Source organism: Podarcis tiliguerta, assembly GCF_965153285.1.
Source record: "Podarcis tiliguerta genome assembly, chromosome: 14".
Classification (NCBI taxonomy): Eukaryota; Metazoa; Chordata; class Lepidosauria; order Squamata; family Lacertidae; genus Podarcis; species Podarcis tiliguerta.
In genome coordinates this window covers 36,466,253-36,493,946 of record NC_139547.1, presented here as the reverse complement: position 1 = coordinate 36,493,946, position 27,694 = coordinate 36,466,253, and the positions used below count along the sequence as shown (strand labels likewise).

Here is a 27,694-nt window from a genome sequence, read left to right as displayed (position 1 = left end):
GAGCCCCGCTGCTCTCCCTACTCATCCGTGAGCGGGGAGAGCACCGGGGATGACTGAGCTGGGAATTGGGAGCCGTCCCGTGCCCCAGGTGAGCTGTACAAACAAGCTGCCTTGTCCCAGCCCGCTAGGCGCTGGGATGAACCCTCCTCAGCTCCCACGGTGAGAGCTGCAGCAATTTCTTTCCTTTTTTTCTTTTGAAAATCTTTAATAATTTTCACATAGACAAATATATATAACATATAGTACAAAAGACGATACAAATGAATAAAAACAATAAAGTAAGGAAAGTTAGAAAAACAAACATAAGCAAATGCAATATATTACACTTTCATAACAAATTAAAACATGTAACTTCCAATAATTCTCATTATACTACTTATGTTATCTGTATTCCTTGCACAGATTCACATTATTTTATTTTGCATATAGATAGATAATCCACTATTACATGTTGAACAATTCTTGGTTATCAGTATCACTCTATTTCTGCAAGTTCGTACAGTACATTTTCAAGTATTCTTTATATATTTTCCATTCCCTAAATACCTTTTGGTTTGACATTCCTCTTAAGTTTTCCAGTCAGTTTTGCTAGTTGCTGAGGCCAATGCAGCTTGTTTTTGAACATCGCCAGACCGTGATGTTTGGTTGGTGATATACTGTGATGCTGAAAGGCTGATATCGGCCAGCCCTACTCCGCTGTAGGCAATTCTTCTGAATGCCAGTTGCTGGAAACCACAGGAAAGGAAAGTGCTCTTGTGCTCAGGTTCCCACAGACATCTGGCTGGCCGCTGCAAGAACAGAATGCTGGACTAGATGGGCCATTAGGCTGATCCATCAAGCTCTTCTTATATCTTTATGGCATGGCATGGGTTGCAGCAACCAGTGTGGTGTAGTGGTTAGAACTCTGGCCCAGGACCCTGGGAAGCCGGGGTTCGAATCCCCACTAAGCTATGTCGCTCACTGGGTGTCCCCTTGGAGCAGTAATCTTGATCCTTGGAGGAAAGTTGGAATTTAATTGTATTAATGCAGATTGTACCATAACAGAATGGCAGGAAATGTTGATTGTTTGCTGCGTTGGTCGTGATTAGCTCCAAAAAGAGGGTGGTGAGATTAGTACTCTGTGAAAGAATGTATTCACCCACGGTGTGAATTGCCTAACTATCATCAGGAGACAGGCAGCCATAGGTTTGTCCTGGGCTGGGCTCTGTATCTGTTGCTGTATCTCTTGCAAGCAGGAGTCAGTGTGAGACCAACTCACATGACTTACCAGCTGGTTATTGAGCAACTGGTAAATGTTTGTTCAGCTGCAATACTCTTGTTGTTCCAGCTCTGGCTGGAATTAAAAGCGGGCTGAATATTTCTTCAATTTTTCTTTCTTTCTCCTGGAAAAAACCACAAACAAACAAAAGTGCAGCATATAATAATAATAATAATTAATAATAGTAAAATTTTATTTATATCCTGCCCTCCCCAGCCGAAGCCGGGCTCAGAACGGCTAACAACAGTAAAAATAACACAGTTTATATAAAATCACAATCAGTTAATTGAAATACATTCTAAAATCAATTCATTCTAAAATCAATTCAAAATCAAATTAATGGCAACCATTGGGCTAGAGTGGGCTAAAATATTTTTTTATTTATAAGCGTATTCTGTGTACATTGTTGTTGTTGTTTAGTCGTGTCCAACTCTTTGTGACCCTATAGACCAGAGCACGCCAGGCACTCCTGTCTTCCGCTGCCTCCCGCAGTTTACTGCCTCACATGGTGCTCTGCAAAGAACAGGTTTGATAGGTATCTAGTCCAAGAGGTTTCCAGTCTAAAACACGTACAGGGAAAGTACAGGGAGGAATAATGGAGACAGGGATAAACAGGGAAAGAAGTTTAGCTGGTGCAGCCATTTCCTCAAAACCATGGCCATCTGCTCAGCACCTGATGTCGCAAGTGATGTCAGGTGTGGGGGCAGAGAGGAATGTGACATTGTGGTGATTAAAGTGTCAGGCTAGGACCTGCGAGACCAGGGTTCAAATCCCCACCCACTCCCGCCAGCATGGTTGATGGTCAGGGCTGATGAGAGGTCACCATGTTGACTGCCCCTTGTCTGAACGATTCCTGGAAGAACTGTTTTTGAGAAGGGACTTGAAGTAAGTAAGGCGATGGCCTGGAGGCTCTCTCGTAGGCAGATGTTGGAGTGTGAAGGATCAAGGGAGAGTCAATCAGGTCTGCAAGTATCCACCACAATCAGTGGCGGCTGGTGTCCATTGGGAGTGGCAGGGCAGAAGGCAAGGAGCTCAACAGCAGGTGGAGACAGAGCCCATGGCAACTAATCCTAGCTTTGTCCCCATCTTCTCCTTAGCCACCCACCCTGTCTCAGGTCCTTATCTGCAATAATCATGAAGTCTGTGCACTGTTTCCACGGTTGGAGGCAGAAATGCTTCTGAATACCATTTGCTGGAAACTACAGGAGGGGAGAGGGACGTGGGTGGCACTGTGGGTTAAACCACAGAGCCTAGGACTTGCCAATCAGAAGGTCAGCGGTTCGAATCCCTGCGACAGGGTGAGCTCCCATTGCTTGGTCCCTGCTCCTGCCAACCTAACAGTTCGAAAGCACCTCAAAGTGCAAGTAGATAAATAGGTACCGCTCTGGCGGGAAGGTAAACGGCATTTCCGTGTGCTGCTCTGGTTCGCCAGAAGCAGCTTAGTCATGCTGGCCACATGACCCGGAAGCTGTACACTGGCTCCCTCGGCTAATAAAGCGAGATGAGCGCCGCAACCCCAGAGTCGTCCGCGACTGGACCTAATGGTCAGTGGTCCCTTTACCCTCTTACTGGAAGGGAGAGGGCTCCTGTGCTTGAATCCTGCTTGCTGGTTTCTCACAAGCTTCTGTTTGGCCACTGTGAGAACAGGGTGCTGGACTAGATGGGTAATTGGCCTGATCCAGCAGGCTATTTTCATATTCGTAAGTTCTTAATCCACCATCATACTGGACTATCTTGTTGTAAAACTACCCAAGATAGTGCATGCAATGTGGTTCGGACACTCAGAATTTTTTGTTGTGTTGAAATATTTCTTGTATACTCCAAACCGGCTAGTAAATATCCTCCACAAGGATGTAGCATTAAGTATTTAAAGCAAAAACAACTTTGGGATCCCTAATTCGGGAGGAGAGGGTCAGAAGAAAGGGATGTCTTGTTCCCCACCCTGGCGCCTCACCTTTCAGGTCTCAGTAATGTATTAGCCGCCTGCTTTCACTTTGCGCTGCTGGATGCAAAACAGAACTTGGATGCCAAGACCACATAACACTTGAGAGACCTGCATTGACTCCCAGTACATTTCGGAGCACAATTCAAAGTGTTGGTGCTGACCTTTAAAGCCCTAAGTGGCCTTGGTCCAGTATATCTGAAGGAGTGTCTCCACCCCCATCGTTTTGCCTGGACACTGAGGTCCAGTGCTGAGGGCCTTCTGGAGGTTCCCTCACTGCGAGAAGCCAAGTTACAGGGAACCAGACAGAGGGCCTTCTCGGTAGTGGCACCCGCCCTGTGGAATGCCCTCCCACCAGATGTCAAAGTGAACAACTACTACCAGACTTTTAGAAGACATCTGAAGGCAGCCATGTTTAGGGAAGCTTTTAATGTTTGATGCATTACTGTATTTTAATATTTTGTTGGAAGCCGCCCAGAGTGGCTGGGGAAGCCCAGCCAGATGGGTGGGGTATAAATTATTATTATTATTATTATTATTATTATTATTATTATTATTATTCTGTTTTCTAGGCACTGGGGTGCAGTGGAGGGACCTTCTGAAACCAGTCAGCGTGGACGATAACTTCACTGTGGCTCACGTCCTAGGGATGCTACTCCTGGACTCGGTGCTGTATGGCTTGGTGGCCTGGTATGTGGAGGCCGTCTTCCCAGGAGAGTATGGTATCCCACAGCCCTGGTACTTCTTCTTGATGGTGAGTCCTGTGCTGATCTCTCTCCCAAGGACCAGCTGTTGTGTAGCCTAGCCTTTGCCAACCTGCTCCCTCCAGTTGCTTTGGACAACAACTTGCACGTGGTAATTGAAAACATCTGGAGCTTAGTAACGGGGAAGAGTCCAGTGCTGAGGGTATGCTGCGACGATTCTCAGGAACACAGAAAAAGAACAAGTTGTGGAACTGAGAAATGGAACGTTTGTGGTGGGGTTTGACGCTGTGAGGACACATGCAGGAAAACATGGTTTGTCACCCAAACCTGGACACCTGATTTTACTATCTCTGGACTAGCCATAAGCTGCCACCAAGGTTTCTTTTATGATTTACAGCTCATGATTTGTCCAGAGAGCCAAACCATGATTCTGGGATTGAATGGCAGGCTAAACCAAACAAGCAGAGGAATGACAGGCAGAGGAGCAAAGCAACTGTGATCTCCTCTTCTAGGAAGTACATGGCCATTTTTATGCCGGGACTTGGTTTGGTCCAGCGTGGCTTGTGAGCCAGGCCATTGTTTTAGGCCAGTGGCTTTCAACCAGTGTGCTGTGGCACCCTAGGGTGCCATGAATGATGGTTGGGGGTGCTGTGGACAACAATGACCTCTGTCCCTCTTTCCTTCCTTCCCTCCTCTTATGCCCTCTTGCGTCTCTGCCTCCCAGAGACTTGCACAGCTGTTTGTTGCAGCAACCCTGGTTTTAAGCTCCCCAGGCAAATGGTGCCTCTGGGGCTGGCTAGGGGATGCTTCCCAGGCCCCTGTGGAGCAGTCTGAGGAAGCACCTTTCTTTGGGGTGGGTGGGTAGCTCAGTGATCGGGGTGGCAGCAGCGGCTGCCCAGATGACTCCCAAGGAGAGGGGAGATGGGAGGAGGCTGAGGGAACACTCCACAAGGGAGGTTGTTCGAAAAAGAGTGAAAGGCTGCCAGCTCTGCAGGCAAGGGGTGATATAACTGGGCTCCTGAGCCCCACAGGGGTGCCGCAGAAAGAATGTAGTTGGTCAAGGGAGCCATGGACTCAAATAGGTTTAGGCAAACAAACGAGGCATAGTAGCTGATCTATTTCTGTCTTCATTAGAGGACATCATAATAGCAATTAGTGGCAACAACTTGTTCTGCTACCAGGCTTCCTGATCTGACCAAGTGGATATATGCGAGCTCCATTTGGTATCTATGAATAGCTAAAATGAATATTGACTCTTCATGAATCCCTGATGCTCATTCTTCCTCTTGCATCATGCAGGCTGGGGCTGATGGGAGCAGTAGTCCAAAGTATCTGGAGGACACCAGATTGGGAATGGCTGGCGCTGGGGGTAGAAGTTCACCCTGTTTCATTGGAACCAAACAAAATAGACAGAGGACCTCAGCTGGCATAAATAAGTAGCAGAGTATGAGAGAGTGAGAGATTTGTTTACCACCCTTCATCCGAAGATTATAGGGTGGTCTACAACATAAAGATACAAAATGAGAACACAAAATACATATTAAAACCAAAGCAAGTCAATAGTTTATTGCAATTTATTCTTTTGAGCATCTGGTATGTGGCCCCTGGAAGGGGGAATGTGGCCCTCAGACTGAAAAAGCTGCCTCACCCCATCAGTGAAATAATTGGCAAACTCCAATTTTTCGCAACAATAAGAGCCTCCCTGTTTGTCTCTCCTTAGCCTTCGTATTGGTGTGGGAGTCCTCAGACAGTGCTGGGAAAGGAGAAAGAAGAGGAGGAGGACCCAGAGAAGGCCCTGAAAAGCCAGTACATAGAAGAGGAGCCATCGGACCTTGTTTCAGGGATCAAAATTAAGCACCTGTCCAAGGTGGGTTCTTCTGGGATGCTGCACTCTGAAAGCTGAGTTGTGCAACAGCAGCTTATGGAAAGAGCATCTGAATGCCTGTTTATGTATACTTCTCACTTGGCTGTCCTCAGGTGTTCAAGGTGGGGAACAAAACCAAGGAAGCCGTAAGGGACCTGACCCTGAACATGTATGAGGGGCAAATCACAGTGCTGCTGGGGCACAATGGTGCTGGGAAAACGACAACTTTGTCCATGCTCACAGGTGAGGTTGGGCTGTTGGGACTAGGCTGGAAGGGCAGTGGTAGACTATCTGCTTTGCATGCAGAAGGTCCCAGGTTCAATCCCTAGCATTTCCAGGTAGGACTGGGATAGATTACCTGCCTGAAACTATAGACAGCGGCTGCCAGTCAGTGTAGATAATACTGAACTAGAGGGACCAAAAGGTCTGACTCAGCATAAGACAGCTTCCTAGGCTCCTAGGATCATCATCATCACCATGCTGAGCCTGAATAATGAGTCAAGGCTATATTTACAAAAATGCATCTATTAGGAGCAAGTGTGCATAAAAAGGAACATATTAATGAAGATACAGAAAAGCGCTATATTTGCTTACAAAATGTGGGAATTCACCCCCCCACACACCTGGTAATAAAAAAGGTAAAGGTACCCCTGCCCGTACGGGCCAGTCTTGACAGACTCTAGGGTTGTGCGCCCATCTCACTTAAGAGGCCAAGGGCCAGCGCTGTCCGAAGACACTTCCAGGTCACGTGGCCAGCGTAACATCGCTGCTCTGGCGAGCCGTTTACCTTCCCGCTAGTAAGCGGTCCCTATTTATCTACTTGCACCCAGGGGTGCTTTCGAACTGCTAGGTTGGCAGGCGCTGGGACCGAACAGCGGGAGCGCACCCCGCCGTGGGGATTCGAACCGCCGACCTTTCAATCGGCAAGCCCTAGGCACTGAGGCTTTAACCCACAGCGCCACCCGCGTCCCCTGGTAATAGGTTACAGTAATTAACGGGGTTTGAAATGGTTGAGATTCAGTTTATGTACCACACAGGCAGCAAACTGGGATTGGATACACCCAAGAGAGAGTTGTGGACAGTCTTGGCAGGGATACTATAAAATGCCTTTTAAACCTTCTTGGATTTTAGGGGATCCATCTAATCTAACGGCCGCTAACCTGAAGGCTGTTCCTTTTCCCCAGGACTGTATCCTCCAACAAGTGGCCAAGCATACATCAATGGCTATGAGATCTCCCAGGACATGAATCTGATCCGAAAAAGTCTTGGCCTCTGCCCTCAGCACGACGTCCTCTTTGACCAAATGACAGTGGAAGAGCACCTGTACTTCTACGCTGGGGTAATCTCGGATAAATATTGCGAGGCTTCTTTTTATCCTTTGTTACAACATGGTGTAGCTCTTCAGGAGATAACTTACATTAAATGAATGGTGTATATTCTCACTTAGAACACCGGCAATCACGATCTTCTGTAAAAGCAAAGGCCGTACAAACACCAAACATCTCTCTCAGGCTGGAGGGAGATGCAGATGATGGATTCACATTTCTTGGGCTTGTGAATGCACACATGAGCTTTTCCTATGTGCAGCATTGATGCACCTTCAGGCTGATGCCACAATGTGGGACAATGTGCAATAGGATTATGGGGTCAGCAGTTGTCAACTACAGGGACTAGAAACCTGTTCACCTTTTTTTTAAGCTTTTTGTCTAACTGGGGATTAGGAATCTACGGTCCTCCAGATGCTGTTTGACTCCAACTCCCATCAGCCCCAGCCACCATGACCAATATGTAGGGATGGGTCACACACTCCCCAACCCTGATTTAAATGAAAGCAGCAGCAGCAGCATCAAAAAAAATTTTTTTGTCAACCCATGTGCTAACTCTTTTCCATTCTATTTCCTCTCAGTTGAAAGGTTTTCCTGCAGAGAAATGTCTAGAGGAGATTGGCCGCATCCTGCACATCCTCAGCCTACAGGAGAAGCGCTTCTCTCTGTCTAAAGCATTGTCTGGGGGGATGAAACGGAAGCTCTCCATTGGCATCGCACTCATCGGAGACTCCAAAGTGAGTCTTGAGAGTCCTCCGTTTTCTTTCTTCGTTATTCTTTCTGCCATCCCATTTGCTTCCATTTCCCCCTGCCACTGCATGAAATTAGGCCTCAGGCTGCCCCCCACTTCTCTAACAATTGTGCCACACTGTCTCTCTTCTGTATTCTGGGCACCGTATTTTTCGCTCTATAAGATGCACCCGACCATAAGACGCACCTAGTTTTTAGAGGAGGGAAACAAGAAAAAAAATATTCTGAATCAAATGTTGTTGAAGAGGTTTGCGCGGCTACCCCTGAAGCCAGAACAGCAAGAGGGATTGCTACACAGCTCTCCCTCTTCTGGCTTCAGCGATAGCTGCGCAGCCTGCATTCGCGCCATAAGACGCACATAACATTTCCCCTTACTTTTTAGGAGGGAAAAGGTGCATCTTATAGAGCAAAAAATACGGTATGTGCCCTTCATATCTCACGCCAGCTGTGTTTCACCTTGCACTGAGGCCTCTTCTCTCTGCACTGTTTAGGTGGTGATGCTAGACGAGCCAACCTCAGGCATGGATCCAGTTTCCCGCAGGGCCACCTGGGAGCTTTTGCAGCAGCAGCGGAGCACCCGCACCATCCTGCTCACCACTCACTTCATGGACGAAGCAGATCTGCTGGGCGACCGCATTGCGATTATGGCGAAGGGGGAGCTCCAGTGCTGTGGGTCTTCACTCTTTCTCAAGCATAAATACGGTAAGGAGAATCCCCCTTGTGCCAGCACCTGACTTGAAGAAGCCCACAAAGAAATAAGGACCTTGCAGTGGGTGGCATTCCCCTTTAGTAGCATTCACAGAATTATTTCATTCTGTATGAGACTTGGAGGAGGAAGAGCCTAGTGACCTGTATGGGAGAGTGGCTTTAAATGTGGGTGCCCTCACATATATACATGGTGTGTATATATTCTGCATTAAAAAATTTTTTAAAACCTGTCAGGCACCTGGCAATTTCAGCGTAGCAATTGTTATTGCAGGGCAGCCTGTTGGTATGTAGTTTGAACACCCCTGAATGCTTCTTGACTGGATGGAGTTCAGTGGTAGATCATCTGCTTTGTTTGCAGAGGGTCCCATGTTCAAGCATGAGACTCTTAATCTCAGGGTTGTGGGTTCGAGCCTCAGGTTGAGCAAAAGATTCCTGCATTGCAGGGGGTTGAACTAGATGACCCCTGTGGTCCCTTCCAACTTTGTATTTCTATGATCTAATCCCCAGCATCTTCAAGCAGGGAAAGATCCTTGGTCTCAGACACTGGATTGCTGCTGCCAGGCAGTACTATTAGACAATGCTTTGCTAGATGGACCAACAGTCTGGTGCATTCAGACATGGGAAATATTTCGTTCATTTTCCTGATTATAATGCTAGCACTTCTGTCTTGTTTAGGGAAGTGTTTTTTTAAAAAATGACTGATGTTTTAATGTATTTTTAATCTCCTGTTGGAAACCGCCCAGAGTGGCTGGGGAAACGCAGCCAGATGGGCAGGGTATAAGTAATAAATAATAATAATAATAATTATTATTATTATTATTATTATTATTATTATTATTATTACTATTTATTTCCAATGCCGCTTTCACACTGGAATGCCTGCTGTGGAACTGTGGCTTTTTTACTGATATACCGACATGTCACACTAAATTAAATTCACGCCAAGTGGGTGTGCGGTGACACAAGAACCAACATAATTGGACAATAGTGCTCCTCCCCAACCCTTTCCTCACTTACCTGCTTGTGTTTCCCCATGATTCCCCCCATGAAAAGGGCAGGAAAGAACTGTGTGTCAATACCCTTTTTATTTTTGTTTTTTGTTTTTTATTAGTTTTCTTGATGAACAAACACAGAGAATAAAAAATAGTATGCCAATATCCTTCCCCAAATTTCACCACTTTAGTGATTTTATGGGTTAAGGGGCACAGACAGTTTTTTAATGGAATCAAACAGCAAAGAAATCACTGCATTCCATTAGTTTTCCGGAAGTGGTTTTTACATCACATCAAAGCCCCAACATAATGCGGAAATTAACAGTTAGGTAAAATGTCAGGGAAGTGGAACAAAATAAATGGAAACTCAGCATGAGGCAGCTTCCTATGTGCACACAAAAATCTCTTCTCTTCTCCTGCACTTCTTTCCCCCCCCCAAAAAAAACTCCATCTGCTCCCTTTCAGGTGCAGGATACCACATGGTGATGGTGAAGGAGCCGTGCTGCAACCTTGGCGAAATCTCCCGTCTCATCTATCACTATGTGCCCAACGCCACCCTGGAGGGCAACGCTGGGGCGGAGCTGTCCTTCATCCTGCCCAAAGAGAGTACGCACAGGTAGTGTCACCCTCTGCAACAACTGATGATGGCTTGCCAGGTCGTCATCGGTGTGGGAGCTTTGTCTGTTGCGAAACTGCAGTGCCGGGGGTCTCTCTAGCGTTTGCAAATTTCGGGCGTGTGTCTAAGCCAGTGAGAGCTCACCTTCTGTAGGCGAAGACTTCACCCTCCAAGGATCACGTGCCAAGAGTGTGGCCATATTGTGAAATTGGACTGGCAAGAACTGCCTTGCAAATTGCTTTCCCAGCAGCTGGTAAAACTCTTGTGTGCATTGAAAGTGCATTGAAAGCACATTCCCCACTCCCCCACAAGAACCCCAGGTTACAGGCCTTTGTCCAAAGGGGTAGGAAGCACTTCCTCTGTGTAATATAGGGAGTGTGAGGAATACGCTTTGAATGCTGAAGTTCTTTCCTGTTTCCTGCTGCTTTTCCAGGTTTGAGGCTCTGTTCACGGAGTTGGAGTTACGCCGGGAAGAGCTGGGCATTGCCAGTTACGGAGCCTCAGTCACCACTATGGAGGAAGTTTTTCTCAGGTAGGGCATTGGGGAAACTAGCAAGGAAGGTAAACGTGCTCTTTCAGCAGGAGTAAGTGTGAGTTAAAACATGTTGGATTTAATTTCTTTCTGAAATAAGATTTGGATGTATATTGAGGGGGAGGGAATCTGAGATTAACAGTGCTGTTCTATTAACAGTGCAGTTTGGAAGAAATCCCCATTGAGTTCATTGGGACTCAAGTAAACAAAATGATGAAATGATTTGGCAAAACAAAATTTGGCAGTGGTGGGAATAATTTCACAAAAACATTTCTCCTCAAATTATGGGTCAATGCCATGAACTTCTGGTCAGATCCCTGCTTCTCTGCAGTCTGAACAACCTGCCCTCCCTTCTCCCTCTGCATCAGATGAGCAACCCACATGCGCTGCCACCTTTTGGTACAATTTGGGTGGGGGAGCACAGAGAAGGAGGGGCAGTGGCTTCATGATTGGCATCACAGCTGATCGATCAGCATCATGCACAGTCATGCTTTGAAAAGGGGGGGGGATTGTTCTAAGATTGAAGCAAGGGGCAACCAATCAGACGTGCCCAATGCATACTCTGTGAAAGCCCATTTCAGAACATTGTGCATGACTCAGAAATGTGGCAAGTGAGCTTCCAGAAGAGGCTGATTGCTAAAACTTGTATACAGGTATGACGCTGAGGTTGTTGGAAGCTAAACTCTGGGGTGACTTAATTTAAAAAACCCACAAACTCCACCTAATGCCAATGGCATTCACTTAACATGGATTCACTCTCTTCCTTTAAGAGTTGGCAAGCTGGTTGATTCCAGCATGGACATCCAAGCCATCCAGCTGCCAGCTTTGCAGTACCAGCATGAACGGCGATCCAACGACTGGGCCATGGACGACTCCAGCAGCCTGAGTGGGATGACTGACATGACGGATGACAGCGGGGCTCTGATCACGGAAGATTGCTCCAACATCAAGCTGAACACGGGGGTGAGCTCTGATTGGTTGCTCTGGTGCCATGGCGACCTGCCAGCCCTTGTGAACATGGCAATTGATTAATCATGGGTGTTGACAAAAATGGAACTCGCCATACTGCATGGCTTGAATGAGTAGTACCCTGAATGTGGCCATGCCTTAGTTCTGAGGAGTTTTATTTCCAGCCCCTTTCCTAATTATTCCCTAAGTTGAATCCAGCTTCTACCATCAGAGCACTAAGGACACTGGAGTCTTCAGCCTCCTGGGAAGATTATCATTGTTTCTAGGATAACTGCCTGATTTTGTATTTGACTAAAATTCTCACCCATGGCTCTTCCCATGCTCAAACTGCTTTTGCAAATAGAGTAGTACCTCCGGTTACGTAACCCTCTGGTTATGTAAACTTCAGGATGAGAAAGCGGCAAACCCGGAAGTATTTGACCAGGTTTCGCCGCATGCGCAGAAGCGGTCCTCAGATTGCTGAAACCTCGGGATCCGACCGGACCTCCGGAACGGATCCCATCCGCAACTGGAGGTACCACTGTATATGACCTAAGTGAATGTTCATTATTGCTACATATGTATACAAAGCCAGACAAATTCAGCGTAGGGGATTTTGTCAAGCACTCATCATAATACTGCTTATTGATGGCTGGTATGAAATTTCTTGGAAGTATTAGGCGCAACTGTGTATTTAAACATTTCAATAAATGGTTTTGTTGTTTTAAAAACACATCACTAATTTTTTTAAAAAAAATTAAATGTAAAGGGGGAACGCTTCAATTTTTATTGATAATTGTTAATGCATATTTTATGTAAACTGCTCAAAGGCTTTTACGTTGAAGCAGTATACAAAGAAAATACAGGTGGTGTCTGGATGTGTGATTGCTGATATGCAGGTCCTTTGGACCCAGAAGAAGGCAGAACGAGGACAGAGTGGGATGTGCTTATATACACTCCACTGACACATGCGGGGGCTAGGAATGGAACCCCCACAGGGAATGGTCACCGCCTGCATATAAATAATAACAGCAACAATGCTCTGTTAATATCAAACTTTGTCTAATTTTCCAAGGGGATCCACCTTATCAGTATCCTTAGCCTGCTCTTTATCTTCATAGTTCTACCTCTGCTGCCAGCAGTTCTATGCCATGTTTATGAAGAGGGCTGTCTACAGTTGGCGCAACTGGAAGATGGTGGCAGCGCAGTTCCTGGTGCCTCTGATCTTCACTGCCTTCGCCCTGATTGTGGCCAAGACCTTTCCAGGCCCACGAGACTCTTCCCTGCTCAAGATGACCTTAAATCCGTATGGACAGACTACAGTGCCCTTTTCTGTCTCCCAAGAATCCACCCTGGCCCAGAGACTAGGAGAGCAGTATAAGGATATTGTGGACTCTCAGCACCAAGGGCCACTGGAGGTAGTGGGTGAGTAGCCGAACCAAGGCAGAGAACAGATATTTAGTCTGTTTTTAAGCCTTTTCAGCAACAAGAGATGCTCCAAATCTTCTGGGTTTGCAGGAGAACAAATAGGAGCTTCTGACAAAACACTTGCTGTGGCTCAGCAGCTGGGATATGGCAAAATGCTCATGGGCATTGGAAGCACCTCAGGGGGAAGGCACAGTCACAGAATGTGCAATATCAAAGTAGATGCTGGAAGCGGAGGGAGAGAACGATAGTGACTGATGTGCGCCTGCCTTGGTGCATTTGGCAGATAGGGAGACTGGGGAGCAAGAGATTACGGTGGAAGGTTGTGCGGAAGAAGTCTCACATGGAGTGTAGAGTAAGGGAGCAAAAAGAGGAGAAAGATAGACTTCCGTGTAAAGTTAAACACCCAACCAACTTTGGGGCTGCTGGAGTCTTAAAAACAAGATGCTGTCAGCGAACACCAAGCTTCAGTAGGCTGTTCATGTACATTATTTATAGATATTCTGCTTTACTTGAGGCTTCAGGTCATGCCAAAATTTGGCCTAGTTTCCAGCTTCTGGCACATGTTGGTTTCCTGGAAATCACCATTTCTATTCAAACAGCAAGTTTCTAGACCTCAGGGTTGCAGAGAAAGCCTTCCTCCGCTAAACACCTGTAGCCATATCTCCTAATGGCTCATCTCAAATGGCATCTGTTTGGCCAACGGAAGGACCACTTAGGAGGCCTGCTGCATTGACAAAAGTGTTGTTGCAGGTGACCTGCAGGAATACCTGATTTCTCGAGCAGCTGAAGAAGGGGGAGCCTTCAACGAGCGCTACATTGCGGCAGCTTCCTTCGAAGAAACCTGGGATTTCGTGAAGGTGACGGCTCTCTTCAACAACCAGGCGTTCCACTCGTCTGCCGCAGCCCTTCTCCTGGTTGACAATGCTCTTCTGAAGCTGCTGGTTGACCCCAATGCTTCTATCTCCGTGGCTAACTACCCACAGCCTCGCAACACAACAGAGACCGCAAAGGACCAGCTCATGGAGTGAGTTGATTCTTCCTCTCTTTTGAACAACGATAAATTCACTCTTTATTTACCGTATTTTTCGCCCCATAGGGTGCACCGGCCCATAGGGCGCACCTAGGTTTTTTTTTTGGGGGGGGGGAATAAAGAAAATTTTATTTTCCCCCCCCAGGTGTGGGGCTGGGGCTGGGGAAGCCCAACCCCAGCCCCCAGAACAGGCTGCTATCCGCAAGCCTAGGGAGCCCGCGGGAAGTCGCGCCGGTCTCTCCAGGCTTGTGGATATCTGCCCAAAGTCGCGCAGCTCTCCCACGGCTAGCCGAGAGCTGCGCGAAGCTCGAAGCCTGGGGCGCTCTGAGCTCAGCACGCCCCAAGCTTTGGGATGCAGGCACCTCTCCGCAAGCCGTGGGAGAGCTGCACGACTTTGCACCGGGCTCCCACGGCTTGCGGATAGCTTCCTGAAGCCTGGAGAGCGAGAGGGGTCGGTGCGCACCGATGCCTCTCGCTCTCCAGGCTTCAGCGAAAGCCTGCATTCGCCCCACAGGAGGGGAAAAAGTGTGTCCTATAGGGCGAAAAATACGGTAATTCCTTTATATACTGTGTTGCCTTTCCTCCAAAGAGCTGAAAGTGGCATGCATAGTCTTCTCTCCTCTCTTTTTAGCCTTACAACAACCCTCTGAGGCTGCCACTTAGAAAGCATCTCTCCTGCGACTCTGTTCCATTTCCCTCCCAGCAGTCAGCCACCATTCCATGCCCACGGAGCATACTCAGTGTTTTTGGAGAGTTCCCTTTCCCCCTTCTCCTTAAATTTCCCCCGTACAAACCTCAGGATTCTCGAGTCTGTCACTACCACTCTCTCTTACACATGGCGTTTGCAGTTCTGTTGGCTGTGCAAGGCCTGGCACCTGAAGAGTTGACTTCCCTGATATTAGTATAAATGGTCATGGATCGCTGTCTTTTTTAAAATTATTACTTTGTCCTGTATTAACTGTGTTTTGTTTTTAAATTGTTTTGCGAACTGCTTTGGGTGCCTTTAGGCTGAAATAGCAGCATAGAAATGTTCTTCCAGAGGGTCCTTTTAAGGATGGGAAGGGGGATTGCCCCCACCCACAGTAGGGCTTATTCCAGTCTTCCCCTGCTTGCTGCCCTCTGGATGACTCCCAAATCCTATCACCCCAGCTGGTTGGGGGTGATGGGAGTTGGAGTCCTGATGGCGTCCAATGGGCAGCTGGTTGGTGAAATCTGGCTTTATCCCTTTCTCATCCCTGCTGCTCCCTGCACACCTGCCTTTCCCCCTTGGATTGGGAAGACATGCAGAAAGTGCAAGCGTCACCCCTTCATGAGCTAGACTTGGTCCAGGGCCTGCCAGTTGCTCACCCTGTTGCGCTGGAGTTCCTAGCATATACTTGTTCTGCATTATAAAACCCCTGATTGGATCTTTTCTTGCTCTTGCTCTTGCCTGCCTTAAGCCTTTTGGGTAGGTGGGCTGCTCCTCCAAATCAACAGCCCTGGTCCTGCTCACTTTGCTGTCTTTAATGTCTCATCAGAGGCCAGACGGGTTTTGCCATTGCAATCAACTTGCTCTATGGAATGGCGTCGTTGTCCAGCACCTTCGCTCTCCTGCTCGTCAGCGAGAGGGCCATCAAGGCGAAGCACGTCCAGTTTGTCAGCGGGGTCTATGTTGTCAATTTCTGGCTCTCGGCCCTCCTGTGGGATCTCATCAACTACCTCACGCCCTGTGTGCTCATGCTGGTAAGTCAGCTCAGCTGCAGTCCCCAGGAGGTTCTTTGCCAGTGGTTTGGCAAGAATGCACCAGGATATGTTTGCTGAAAAAATCTAGCAGAGGGGCGGGGGTGGGACATGTAATCAGGCATGTACGCAACCTGGCTCAGTGGTAGATATCCACTTTGCATGCAGAAGGTCCCAGGTTTGATCCTCAGCAGCTTCACGTAGGGCTGGAGGAGACTCCCTATCTGGAATCCTGAATAGGGTAAAGGTAAAGGTACCCCTGCCCATACGGGCCAGTCTTGACAGACTCTAGGGTTGTGCGCCCATCTCACTCAAGAGGCCAAGGGCCAGCGCTGTCCGGAGACACTTCCGGGTCACGTGGCCAGCGTGACATCGCTGCTCTGGCGAGCCAGAGCCGCACACGGAAACGCCGTTTACCTTCCCGCTAGTAAGCGGTCCCTATTTATCTACTTGCACCCGGGAGTGCTTTCGAACTGCTAGGTTGGCAGGCGCTGGGACTGAACAACAGGAGCGCACCCCACCGCAGGGATTCGAACCGCTGACCTTTCGATCGGCAAGCCCTAGGCGCTGAGGTTTTTACCCACAGCGCCACCCGCGTCCCCGGAATCCTGAATAGCCACTGGCAATCAGCATAGGCCAGGGTTTCCCAAACTTGGTTCTTCAGTTACTTTTGGACTACCACTCCCATCATCCCTAGCTAGCAGGACCAGTGGTCAGGGATTGTAGTCCAAAAACATCTGGAGACCCAAGTTTGGGAAACCCTGGTGTAGGCAATACTGAACTTGATGGACCCAATGGTCTGACTCAATGTAAGACAACTTCCTGTGCTCCTATTTTCTAGATTTGTCTGGGGAAGAGCATTATAATCAGTGCAAACCAGCAAAACATAAATTCAGACACTCTGATTTGTTTATGTTTATTAGATTAAGTAAATCAATGACTAACCCAATCACTAAAAATTGAATCAAAAACTCATTTACGTAGCAAGTGGATAGAATACTGCCTGGATGTATTCCCCTCCCCCCAAAGAATCCTAGAGATCATTTCCCCCCCACAGTGAAAGCTGAACATTCAAGCAAAGGAACGCTGACTGTTCCTAAGAGGTGTAGGTTCATACGCCTCCTGCTGCTGCTGCTCTTATAGCCAAGGTGCTCATATCAGTCCCAGCCTGGGCCAGTGACAGACATTTTGCATGCAGAAAATCCTACACTCAGTTTCAGGCATCTGCAGTTCCAGGGTTGGGCTGGATGACCTTCAGGATCCCTTCAAACTGTCTGGTTGCATGATCTTCAGTTAAAAGAATCAGGAATGGGAAAGCCCTATACCTGGCAGGGAGGAATGGATCAAACTCTTTTCTAGTTCATCTCAGTCTTGTATGTGTCCATTCTTCTGCATTTAAAACCTCCCCACAAAAAAACCACATAACCGAAATAATGTTTAAATAGTATGAATTTCTCCCCCTAAAATATGTATTTTCATGTGCATTTTCTGCTGAAATACTCCCCCTCCCCCCGTTTCATTGGTTGATCCCTCCCTCCAGGTGATATTCCAAGCCTTCGACGTGAAAGCCTTCACCCAGGACAACCACCTTGTTGATGTGATGCAGATCTTCCTCCTTTACGGCTGGGCCACTATCCCCCTCATGTATCTGCTCAGCTTCTTCTTCTCTGTGGCTTCTACAGCCTACACACGCCTCACCATCTTCAACATCTTCTCAGGGACAGCCACCTTCCTGGCAGTCACTATCATGAGCATTCAAGGTAAGGGATCGGGGACCCCCATCCCTGTTGCTGATTGCGTTTCCTAGTCTCAGCAATATCCTTGTTCACACAAAGAGTGATTTCAGTCAGTGCTGTTTCCAGGGCATGGCACTCTAACCTGGAAGAGGCAGGAAAACTCCAGGCATCTGTTCTATGACAATTTGTGCTAATAATGCTATTGGGCTAGTCATATGTGAGCCTTTCCCCCCAATGCTGTTTGTGCCTGAGAACGTTTTGGGGCGGTCATACTGCTTCATTCCCAATCAGTGCAAAATTACACAATATGTTGCTGAACTCCTATAACTTTTCATACCACAAAGGATCTGGGGTTTAGGGCAAGGGTGTGTGTCCCACTTTCATTGCACTATTGCTCCTCTGGACGGCAATAAATGAGATAGGTTTGTCGCAACTAAAAAAGCAGAACAAACCCACCCTTAAGACACTTTTATTGTGTCAGGACCATGCTGCAGAATACATTTGCAGTATAAACACTAGTCTGGAGGAGCTATATCTAAGGCTATATCTGATATTTGATACTCTCTACAAGGTGGAAATTTGCAGTGCTGTTAGCATGGTGGGCCTTCTTCTGATCTTGTGGGGCCCTGGCAAATGTGCAGCTTTGACATCATCCAGAATACATTTTAACATTCATTGTTTGTTTGTTTAAAATATTTATAATTATGTCCCTTCCTAATGGCTAATGCAAGTATATAAGCCAACCCCATTAAAGCAAAACACCTACAAATACAACTAAGATTGGAGATGTCACAACCAGGGCTGCCTGGTTATCACTGACCCATGGCAGGGCCTTTTTGCTGGTGGTTCCGCAGTTGTGGAACGCCCTCCCTAGTGATGTGTCCCTATCATTAACCTTCAAGATGAATTTGAAAACCTTGCTTGTTTTCAAACCCACCAATTTGGTGGCTGCAAAATACTGCTCCTGGTCACCCTCAGATCACTGGATGGAAGTATGTGTTTAACTACTTTTAAAAAAGTTTTTATTATTAAAATAATTCAGGTATGTTTGAACATTTTTAAGGATTGTATGAAATGTATGTTTGTATACTTGTATATTCGTAATATGTGTGTATTAATGCTGAATTACTTTTTAAAAAGTTTTTAATTGTCATTGTTTTCTGAATCGCTGTGCTCTGTTTCTTAAAGTACACAGCCCAGCTCCCAAAACTGGGCAGGAGAAGAAAGAGCCTGATGTAAAAAGGAGGAGGAGAAAAATAATTATTAGACACAATCATAGCCATCCTCTGTGTATGAACAGGGCAGACTCATTAATATACCTGACTATCAAAGGCCACTTCCCTGACCTTCCCATGTTTGTCTTACAGAACTTGGAATGGTGGATCTCTCGAGGATGTTGGATAAAGTCTTCTTAATCCTGCCCAATTACTGCCTGGGACAAAGCATCAGCAAATTCTACCAGAACTATGAGTTCATTCAGTTCTGCACCTCCTCAATCGAGTCTCTCCTTGTCTGCAAAGTGTTTAGTGAGTATCCAGAATTCATCTTTTCGTCTCTGGCTTCTGTGGCAAGTCAAAACGTCATATTATTATTATTATTATTATTATTATTACTACTACTACTACTACTACTAATTATTAATTTTGTATAGTGCTTTATACTCATAGATCTCAAGGTGGTTCACAACATAAATTGCAATATTAAAAAACTCAAAATACATAATAAAAACAAAGATAACCCAATAATCCCCCCTTCTGCAACACATTTAAAAGGGCATGAGATGTCAGTCATTACACACACCCCACCCTCACCCCAGGACTGCCACTGAAAACAACAGCCTTGCATCAAGCTCACTTCTTCCCTTCCTTTGTGCATATTCAGTGTTACCCGTGTCCTGATGTTCAGGCACTGCAGAAGAGAAAGGTCTCAAACAGGGCTGCTGTTATCAGCACTGTCTCCATCTTATCCAGTGTTTGAAACTCCCATTGTTCTAGGCGCATTTTGCAGCAGGGGATTTCATTAGCGCAAGCAGTTTCTGAGCTCTGGGCACGGTACTGCACTTCAGATTTCAAATTAAAACTGCAGAGTGGAAGGAAAGGAGGACCTTTTTCTGCCTCCCCACTTCTCCCCTACTCTCTGAAGACTGGAGAAGAGACCCTCATAAGAATATTGGGGGGGGGGGCAGGGGAAGGACTAGACCATGTGAAAATTGTTGCTCTGTGAGGGGATTTGGGGAGTTAAAAGTATTTGTTTGGGATTGGACAGTGCCCTTCAGTATTTTCTTTCTCTCTCTTCACTCCTGCCGTTCCAGATATTACTTTCCAAACCAATTACTTTGCATGGGAGAGCCCTGGGATTGGCAAATACTTGACTGCCATGGCTGTACAGGGGCTTGTGTTCCTCATCCTCCTCTTCCTCATTGAGACCAACCTCCTTTGGAGACTGAAGAACCTTGTCTGCAACGTGCATCGGAGGCGGAAGTGGGTAAGGATTTCCTGGAAGGAAGAAGTGTTCCTGGGTTGACAGAACTGTAAGCCAAGCTTCCCACTGGGCTGTGTATACAGTGTAAGATATTCATCAAGCTACAGAGTCACAAGGCAGGACCGGCTGGAAAACAAACCAAGCTTCGGAGAAACAATTCTGGGTGGTTAAGCTGTAGTTGAGTAAACAAACCATGGCTTAGTATTATGTGTGAACCAGGCTAATTACTTGTTCATCTATGCCAGAAACTTTCATTACTGCAGTGTGCTCATCGTCTACTTTCTGTTGGCTTTTTCTACAACAGATGATGCTGCTGAACAGAGTCCCCGTCCTTCCAGAAGACCGGGATGTTGCAGATGAGAGGAAGAAGGTTTTGGAGTCACCAACAGCATCCCTTTCATCACTGAATAGTCCCTTGGTCATCAAGGAGCTTACCAAGGTAAACTTCTGACCTTCCTGTGTGGTTTCTAAAGCTTAGCCTCTCTTTGAAGACGTTGTTGTTGTTTAATTTTTATACCTCTTACATGCCAAAATGGCTTCTAAGCAGTTTACCAGTATAAAATCAATTGTACTATGCTATACACCAGGCTTCCTCAAACTCGGCCCTCCAGATGTTTTGAGACTACAGTTCATCCCTGACCACTGGTCCTGCTAGCTAGGGATCATGGGAGTTGTAGGCCAAAAACATCTGGAGGGCTGAGTTTGAGGAAGCCTGCTATACACGATAAAACAAACCAGTTAAAAAGCATAGCAATAAAAACAGCTTAAAACAATTACAACAATTAAGTCAGGAAGTTCAAATTCAGAGAAAGCTTTCCTGAAAAGTGTGTATTCAGGAGCCAGCAGAATTCCAATATCAATGGAGGCCTCTTGAACAGGGAGGGCATTCTGCAACACTGGTCCTGTCAGTGAAAAAGCCCAACACCATGTGTGTTAAATGTGCTTTAAAGGTATGGTGTAGATGTGACCAAATCAGAACATTTTCAAGGCTGTAAGACTAACCAGACCCCAACAACCATAACATGACCACTATTCTCATTTATTTATACTCCCAGTTGGAGGCAATGTGAGATGGTTATTTGCTGCTGTGCCCTCCACCCGCCCCTCACTTTTCTAGACTGAAGGAGTCTTGTCCTCCCAACTTCTGGAGGAAGTCCCATCTGGAGGAAGTGGGGAGATACCAGTGGAGATTGGTCCACTAGGGCAATTGGGGCACTGCCCCACCAACTTCGATTTGCCTTCAGCCACCTCCCACCACTTCCCCACCCAGCTTCTTCCAATCAAGGGGTGGCTCTTTCTGTTACTCTGGCTCCACCTGCTGTTGGTCTCCCTGCCTTCCACCCTACCAGTCCCAGTGGGCACCAGTCACACAAGTTACGGCACCACTTCTTTGGGAGGAATGAGGAGGAGCCATCTTGCAACCCAGCAGTTTGTTTGTTTTGCTGTTCCAGGTGTACAGCAACAGGGACTCATGCCTGGCTGTGGACAGAATATCCTTGGCAGTCAACAAAGGCGAGTGTTTTGGGCTTCTTGGCTTCAACGGGGCAGGGAAGACCACCACCTTCAAGATGCTGACAGGGGATGAGAGCATCACATCGGGAGATGCCTATGTGGATGGGCACAGCATCCTGGCCAACATCAAAAAGGTGAGGGTTGAAACAGTAGGAAGAGCCCTGCTGGATCAGGCTAAAGACCTCGTCTCAATTCAGCATCCTGTCGTCAAAGTGGCCTCTGAGATGCCTCTGGGAAACCCACAAGCCTGGCATGAGAAAGCCAGTGTGGGTTAGAGAGATGGGCTAGAATCTCCACTCTGCCATGAAGCTCACTGGGTGAGAGTCACAGCCTCTCAGACTAACCTACCTCACAGAGTTGTCAAATGAGGAGGGCAAGGCCATGTATGCCACCTTGAGTTTGGGGGGGGGGAGGTAGTATGTAAATACAGTAGATAAATACAGTGGTACCTCTGGTTAAGTACTTAATTCGTTCCGGAGGTCCATTCTTAACCTGAAACTGTTCTTAACCTGAAGCACCACTTTAGCTAATGGGGCCTCCTGCTGCTGCTGCGCCACCGGAACACAATTTCTGTTCTCATCCTGAAGCAAAGTTCTTAACCTGAGGTACTATTTCTGGGTTAGTGGAGTCTGTAACCTGAAACGCATGTAACCCAAAGCGTATGCAACCTGAGGTACCACTGTAAATACAATGAGCGCATTAGCACTCTCCCTACTTGTGATCCCTGGAAACTGGTATTTAGATGCATATTGCCTCCGACAGTGAAAGCAGAACAAGGCCGCCATGGCTAGAAACCATTGATAAGTCTTATCCTCCATGAATTTGTCCAGTCGTTTTTTCCAAGTTGTTGGTTGTCGCTTCTGTTCTGCAGCTCCTTCTGCTTTATACAAACAAACTGGATTCCTTCCTTTTATTTGTCACCAGACCTGCACCCCTTCCAAACCCTTGAACCAACCCTATAGTCACTGGTGGGTGCCAGGCTCTGTGGCCTCCCTGTTTCACATTCAGGGCTTCTCTCTTAGAAGCTCAGATGAACTTAAGCAGACTGGAGCAGCTTGGATGACCTTCATCAAGGGCAGGTCTAGAAGTGGCTGTTTTGGGTTTGGTGGGCCACTGAAACCATCAATAGGGAGGTTGCCAGGCAATTCTAGTCACTTTGGTCTGTCGTTTACATTCAGGTCCAGCAGCGGATTGGCTACTGCCCTCAGTTTGATGCCCTTTTGGATCACATGACCGGGAGGGAGACCTTGAGCATGTACGCCCGGCTGCGAGGGATCCCCGAGCGCTACATTGGCAGCTGTGTGGAGAACATGCTCCGAGGCCTGCTCTTAGAGCCACATGCGAACAAGCTCATCAGGACGTACAGGTGAGGCAGAGAGATGCTGGCCTCCAAAGCTCAGCCCCCTGCTGTGGGTCCAGTCCAGAGAGTCCTCACCACACAGTTGTACTGGCACCAGGTTGACCCACCCCTGAGCTGGAGAGCTTTCCTCTCGCTCTTGTGCAGTTCCTGTTTGTTTCAGAGAGGCTTGTGCAGGAGAACTTCTCAAGGGAATGTGCCCCCCAAGACAAGAGTTGCTTGCCTCCCACCCCCTGTTCCTCCTCACACAGCTAAAAAAAAATGAGAGAAGGGGTAATCCTAGCTGCCGATTCAAAGATTCATTTAGTGTCTCGCCCCAAGTCCATTGTTAATGGGTAAATCGTGGGTGAAGGCAGCCGGGGCAGAATGATCCATTGATACCTTCTCCTTCCACAGTGGCGGCAACAAGCGGAAACTGAGTGCGGGGATAGCCCTGATTGGTGGCCCCCCTGTCATCTTCCTGGATGAGCCCTCCACCGGCATGGATCCTGTTGCCAGGCGCCTACTGTGGGATGCAGTTGCCAGGACGCGGGAGTGCGGGAAGTCCATCATTATCACTTCACACAGGTTGGGACCATTTTCTTAGCCTGCACTAGCATGGTGGGGAGGGAAGGGGTATCGAGGGAGAAAAGGGGCAGTGCTTATTCAACCCACCTATTATTTCAGAAATCTCTATTACATCTTCCCCAAATCTGTATGCATGTTTGCACAACCACTGCATGTTCCATGGCTTGTATGTTGGTTTTAACGTAATTTGGTTTGAGTTACTTTTTGGGGTTTCTTTTTTTTAAAAAATGGTGACTATAAATAATTATATTCAACAGCATGGAAGAATGTGAGGCTTTGTGCACCCGGCTGGCCATCATGGTGAACGGGCAGTTCAAATGCCTGGGGAGCCCACAGCACCTGAAGAGCAAATTTGGCAGTGGGTACACCCTGCTGGCAAAAACCCACAGCGATGATGAGGACAACCTTCAGGCCTTCAAAACATTTGTGGAGAAGACTTTCCCAGGTACGTACAGACAAGCTTGTGAGGACCTAAATCATAATAATTAGGGTGCCGGGAAATTAAGCAATTCCCTTTCTTTTGTGTAGTCAAATGAGTTTTAGTCAAACAATCAGTTGACTTTGTACAAATTTTACTATACAAATGTGTTTGAATTTGCATACATTTGCATGTTACTTAAGTGATTCTGAAGCAAGATGAAGCACATGCGTGTTGAGTCATAACCAACATTGACTTAGAAGAGGGCATTCTCTCCATTGTGTGAGATCAGGGGAGATGCCTCCATCCATTTTTAATAAAGGTTTACAATATATAAATAGCAAATGGTATTAAAGAAATGATTGAACATAGATTAATTGCCCATTTTCAGATGGAGCTACTGTGGGTGTGTGGGTGTGGGTGTAAGCAGTTTGTATGTGCTTCATATTAAATATATATCTGCCTCCTGAATAATTGGGAGAATCTTTTTAGCTGTTTAAATGTTTTTGAATCAGTTTTGTATAATTAATTGATCAAACATCATTGCTTTGTTTATGATCCTTAGGATTCACTTAGGGCTTTTGAGAGTTAAAAGCACTCATCACGTGAAATCGACTTTGTTTATTTATTTATTTATTATTTATCTATCTTGTAAATCTTTACAACAACCCTATAAGGCCGGTCTGTTTTGCCTCCATATTTGGGGTTGGAAAGCTTAAGCTGGGAGATTGTAGGGCGGGGGGCGAGCGTTATTTCTGTCCCCAAAAGCCACTTAGGGAATGAATGGCAGCCGAAGCAGAGGCTCCCTGATTTGTAGCTCAGCATCTTAGCCACGCTTGTCTGTAGCTCCTCTCCTCCTCACCACCAACCAGCTTGAATGCCAGTGGCTGGGAATCACAGGTGGGCAAAGTGCTGCTCTGCTCAGGTCCTTCCTGCTGGCTTTCCATCGAGTCATCAGCTTGGCCACTGTGAAAACAAGATGTGGGACTGCATGGGCCATTGGCCCGATCCCAGCAGGAATTTTCTGGTGTTATTATCTCTGCTTCTCCTCTTCCAGGGAGCATCCTGAAGCATGAACATCAGAGCATGGTCCATTATCACCTCACCAACAAGAACCTCAGCTGGGCACAGGTAAGGGCTAAAGGGAATCTGCTGGTGGGCTTGAGCAGTGACCACTTCTGAAGGCCCACCTAAATGTCCTCCTTATTGTCCATTCATGATAATTTGCAGGGGTACTGGGGGGGGGGGCAGGTTTGCTAGACCAAAGGTGGGGAACCTTTTGCAGCCCGAGGGCCACATTTCCACCTGGAAAAACTTCTGAGGGCCAGAAGCATTTTCCTCTGCCCTCTTGAGCTTGGGGTGGTGGTGCAGGAGATAGCATTCTCTGTAGCAGCCCCTAAGTTGTGGAACTCCTTCATTATACAGCTCCTGCTTTTTGACACTTGGGGTGAGTTGCTTTCATTGTCACCCACCCTGGGTGAAGGTAAGGGCTGAAGGGAATCTGCTGGTGGGCTTGAGCAGTGACCACTTCTGAAGGCCCACCTAAATGTCCCCTTTATTGTACATTCATCATAATTTGGTGATTAATAATAATACTATTTCCAAATCTATCTATCTACACCCAGCCCATCTGGCTGGGTTTCCCCAGCCACTCTGGGCGGCTCCCAACAGAATATTAAAAATAGAATCAAACATTAAAAACTTTTCATGACATCTGATGGGAGGGCATTCCACCGGGTGGACGTCACTACTGAGAAGACCCTCAGTGTCCTGGCTGAGTGATGGGGGTAGAGATGCTCCTTCAGGTATAGTGGGCCGAGGCCGTTTAGGGCTTTAAAGGTCAGCACCAACACTTTGAATTGTGCTTGGAAATGTACTGGGAGCCAATGTAGGTCTTTCAGGACCGGTGTCATATGGGTTGGCGGCTGCTCCCAGTCACCAGTCTCACTGCCGCATTCTGGATGAGTTGGAGTTTCTGGGTCACCTTCAAAGGTAGCCCCATGTAGAGCGCATTGCACTAGTCCAAGCAGGAGATAACTTGGGCATGCACCACTCTGGTGAGACAGTCCTCAGGGAGGTAAGGTGCCTGCGTACCAAATGGAGCTGACACGGAATTGAACTGCGCCTCCATGGACAGCTGTGAGTCCAAAATGACTCCCAGGCTGCGCACCTGGTCCTTCAGGGGCAGAGTTACCCCATTCAGGACCAGGGAGTCCTGCACACTAGACCACCCCCTGTCCCCCAAAAACAGTACTTCTGTCTTGTCAGGATTCAGCCTCAATCTGTTAGCCGCCATCCTTCCTCCAGCCAGACACTCACACAGAACCTTCACCTCCTTCACTGGTTCTAATTTAAAAGAAAGTTGGAGTTGGGTATCATCCACATACTGATGAACACACAGCCCAACCCCCCTGATGATCTCTCCCAGCAGTTCCATAAAAGGTAAAAAGGTAAAGGTACCCCTGCCCGTACGGGCCAGTCGTGACCGACTCTAGGGTTGCGTGCTCATCTCGCTCAAGAGGCCGGGAGCCAGCACTGTCCGGAGACACTTCCGGGTCACGTGGCCATCGTGACTAAGCGGCATCTGGCGAGCCAGCAGCAGCGTTGCACACAGAAACACCGTTTACCTTCCCGCTATAAAGCGGTACCTATTTATCTACTTGCACTTTGAGGTGCTTTCGAACTGCTAGGTGGGCAGGAGCTGGGACCGAACGACGGGAGCTCACCCCGTGGCGGGGATTCGAACCGCTGACCTTGCGATCAGCAAGTCCTAGGCACTGAGGTTTTACCCACAGCGCCACCCGCGTCCCTAAAGGTAAAAAGGTAAAGATACCCCTGCCCGTACGGGCCAGTCGTGTCCTACTCTAGGGTTGTGCGCTCATCTCGCTCAAGAGGCCGGGAGCCAGCGCTGTCCGGAGACACTTCTGGGTCACGTGGCCAGCAGTTCCATATATACGTTAAAAAGCATGGGGTAGAGGATGGAACCCTGAGGCACCCCACAAGTGAGAGCCCAGGGGCCTAAACACTCATCCCCCATCACCACTTTCTGGACACGGCCCAGGAGGAAGGAGCGGAACCACTGTATGACAGTGCCCACAGCTCCCAGCCCCTCTAGATGGTCCAGAAGGATGTTATGGTCAATGGTGTCAAAAGCCACTGACAGATCCAGCAGAACTAGGAAACAGCTCTCACCTTTGTCCCTAGCCCACCGGAGATCATCAACCAGTGCAACCACGGCAGTTTCAGTCCCGTGGTGAGGCCTGAATCCCAATTGGAAGGGATCCAAATGGTCCACATCTTCCAGGCATGCCTGGAGCTGTTCAGTAACCACCCACTCAATCACCTTGCCCAAGAATGGAAGATTTGAGACTGGGCGATAGTTGGCCATATTGGCTGGGTCCAAAGATGTTTTTTTAAGAAGCGGTTTAATGACCGCCTCTTTCAGTGGGTCTGGGAAGGCTCCCTCACAGAGGGAAGCATTCACCACCCCACAGAGCCCATCACCCAGCCATTCCTGGCTCTCTTTTATGAGCCAGGATGGGCAAGGATAGGTTTCACTCGTCCAAGCAGCCTGTCCACATCCTCAAGAGGTAAAAGATTGGAATTGATCCCATGCAACTTGACTAGACAGGACTCTAGCACTCTCCCACCCCGGCCCTATTCTCTACCTCCTTCCAAATCTGAGCGACTTTATCTGCAAAAAACTTTGCAAAATAATTGCAGGAGATCTTGGGGTCCTTACTGGGCCCCAATGGCAAAGCTGGTTCCATTAGATTGCAAACCACCCGAAAGAGTCTCCTGCTGCTG

General features: G+C 47.5%; 1 protein-coding gene across 2 annotated transcripts in view; it reads left to right on the top strand.

The window, feature by feature from the left end:
- ABCA3 (ATP binding cassette subfamily A member 3) overlaps positions 1-27,694 on the top strand; it is a 72,317-nt gene that overhangs the window by 37,477 nt on the left and 7,146 nt on the right. For both annotated transcript variants that reach the window (XM_083412398.1, XM_083412399.1), the window contains exons 10-30: positions 3,773-3,954; positions 5,625-5,771; positions 5,882-6,011; positions 6,953-7,107; positions 7,675-7,830; positions 8,335-8,545; positions 10,009-10,159; positions 10,593-10,691; positions 11,462-11,654; positions 12,761-13,064; positions 13,818-14,091; positions 15,615-15,819; positions 17,357-17,576; positions 18,920-19,078; positions 19,864-20,036; positions 20,338-20,472; positions 21,485-21,679; positions 22,724-22,911; positions 23,299-23,469; positions 23,727-23,914; positions 24,945-25,018. In XM_083412398.1, coding sequence (XP_083268524.1) covers positions 3,773-3,954; positions 5,625-5,771; positions 5,882-6,011; positions 6,953-7,107; positions 7,675-7,830; positions 8,335-8,545; positions 10,009-10,159; positions 10,593-10,691; positions 11,462-11,654; positions 12,761-13,064; positions 13,818-14,091; positions 15,615-15,819; positions 17,357-17,576; positions 18,920-19,078; positions 19,864-20,036; positions 20,338-20,472; positions 21,485-21,679; positions 22,724-22,911; positions 23,299-23,469; positions 23,727-23,914; positions 24,945-25,018 — 3,710 coding nt within the window. The remainder of the gene's footprint in view (positions 1-3,772; positions 3,955-5,624; positions 5,772-5,881; positions 6,012-6,952; positions 7,108-7,674; positions 7,831-8,334; positions 8,546-10,008; positions 10,160-10,592; positions 10,692-11,461; positions 11,655-12,760; positions 13,065-13,817; positions 14,092-15,614; positions 15,820-17,356; positions 17,577-18,919; positions 19,079-19,863; positions 20,037-20,337; positions 20,473-21,484; positions 21,680-22,723; positions 22,912-23,298; positions 23,470-23,726; positions 23,915-24,944; positions 25,019-27,694) is intronic.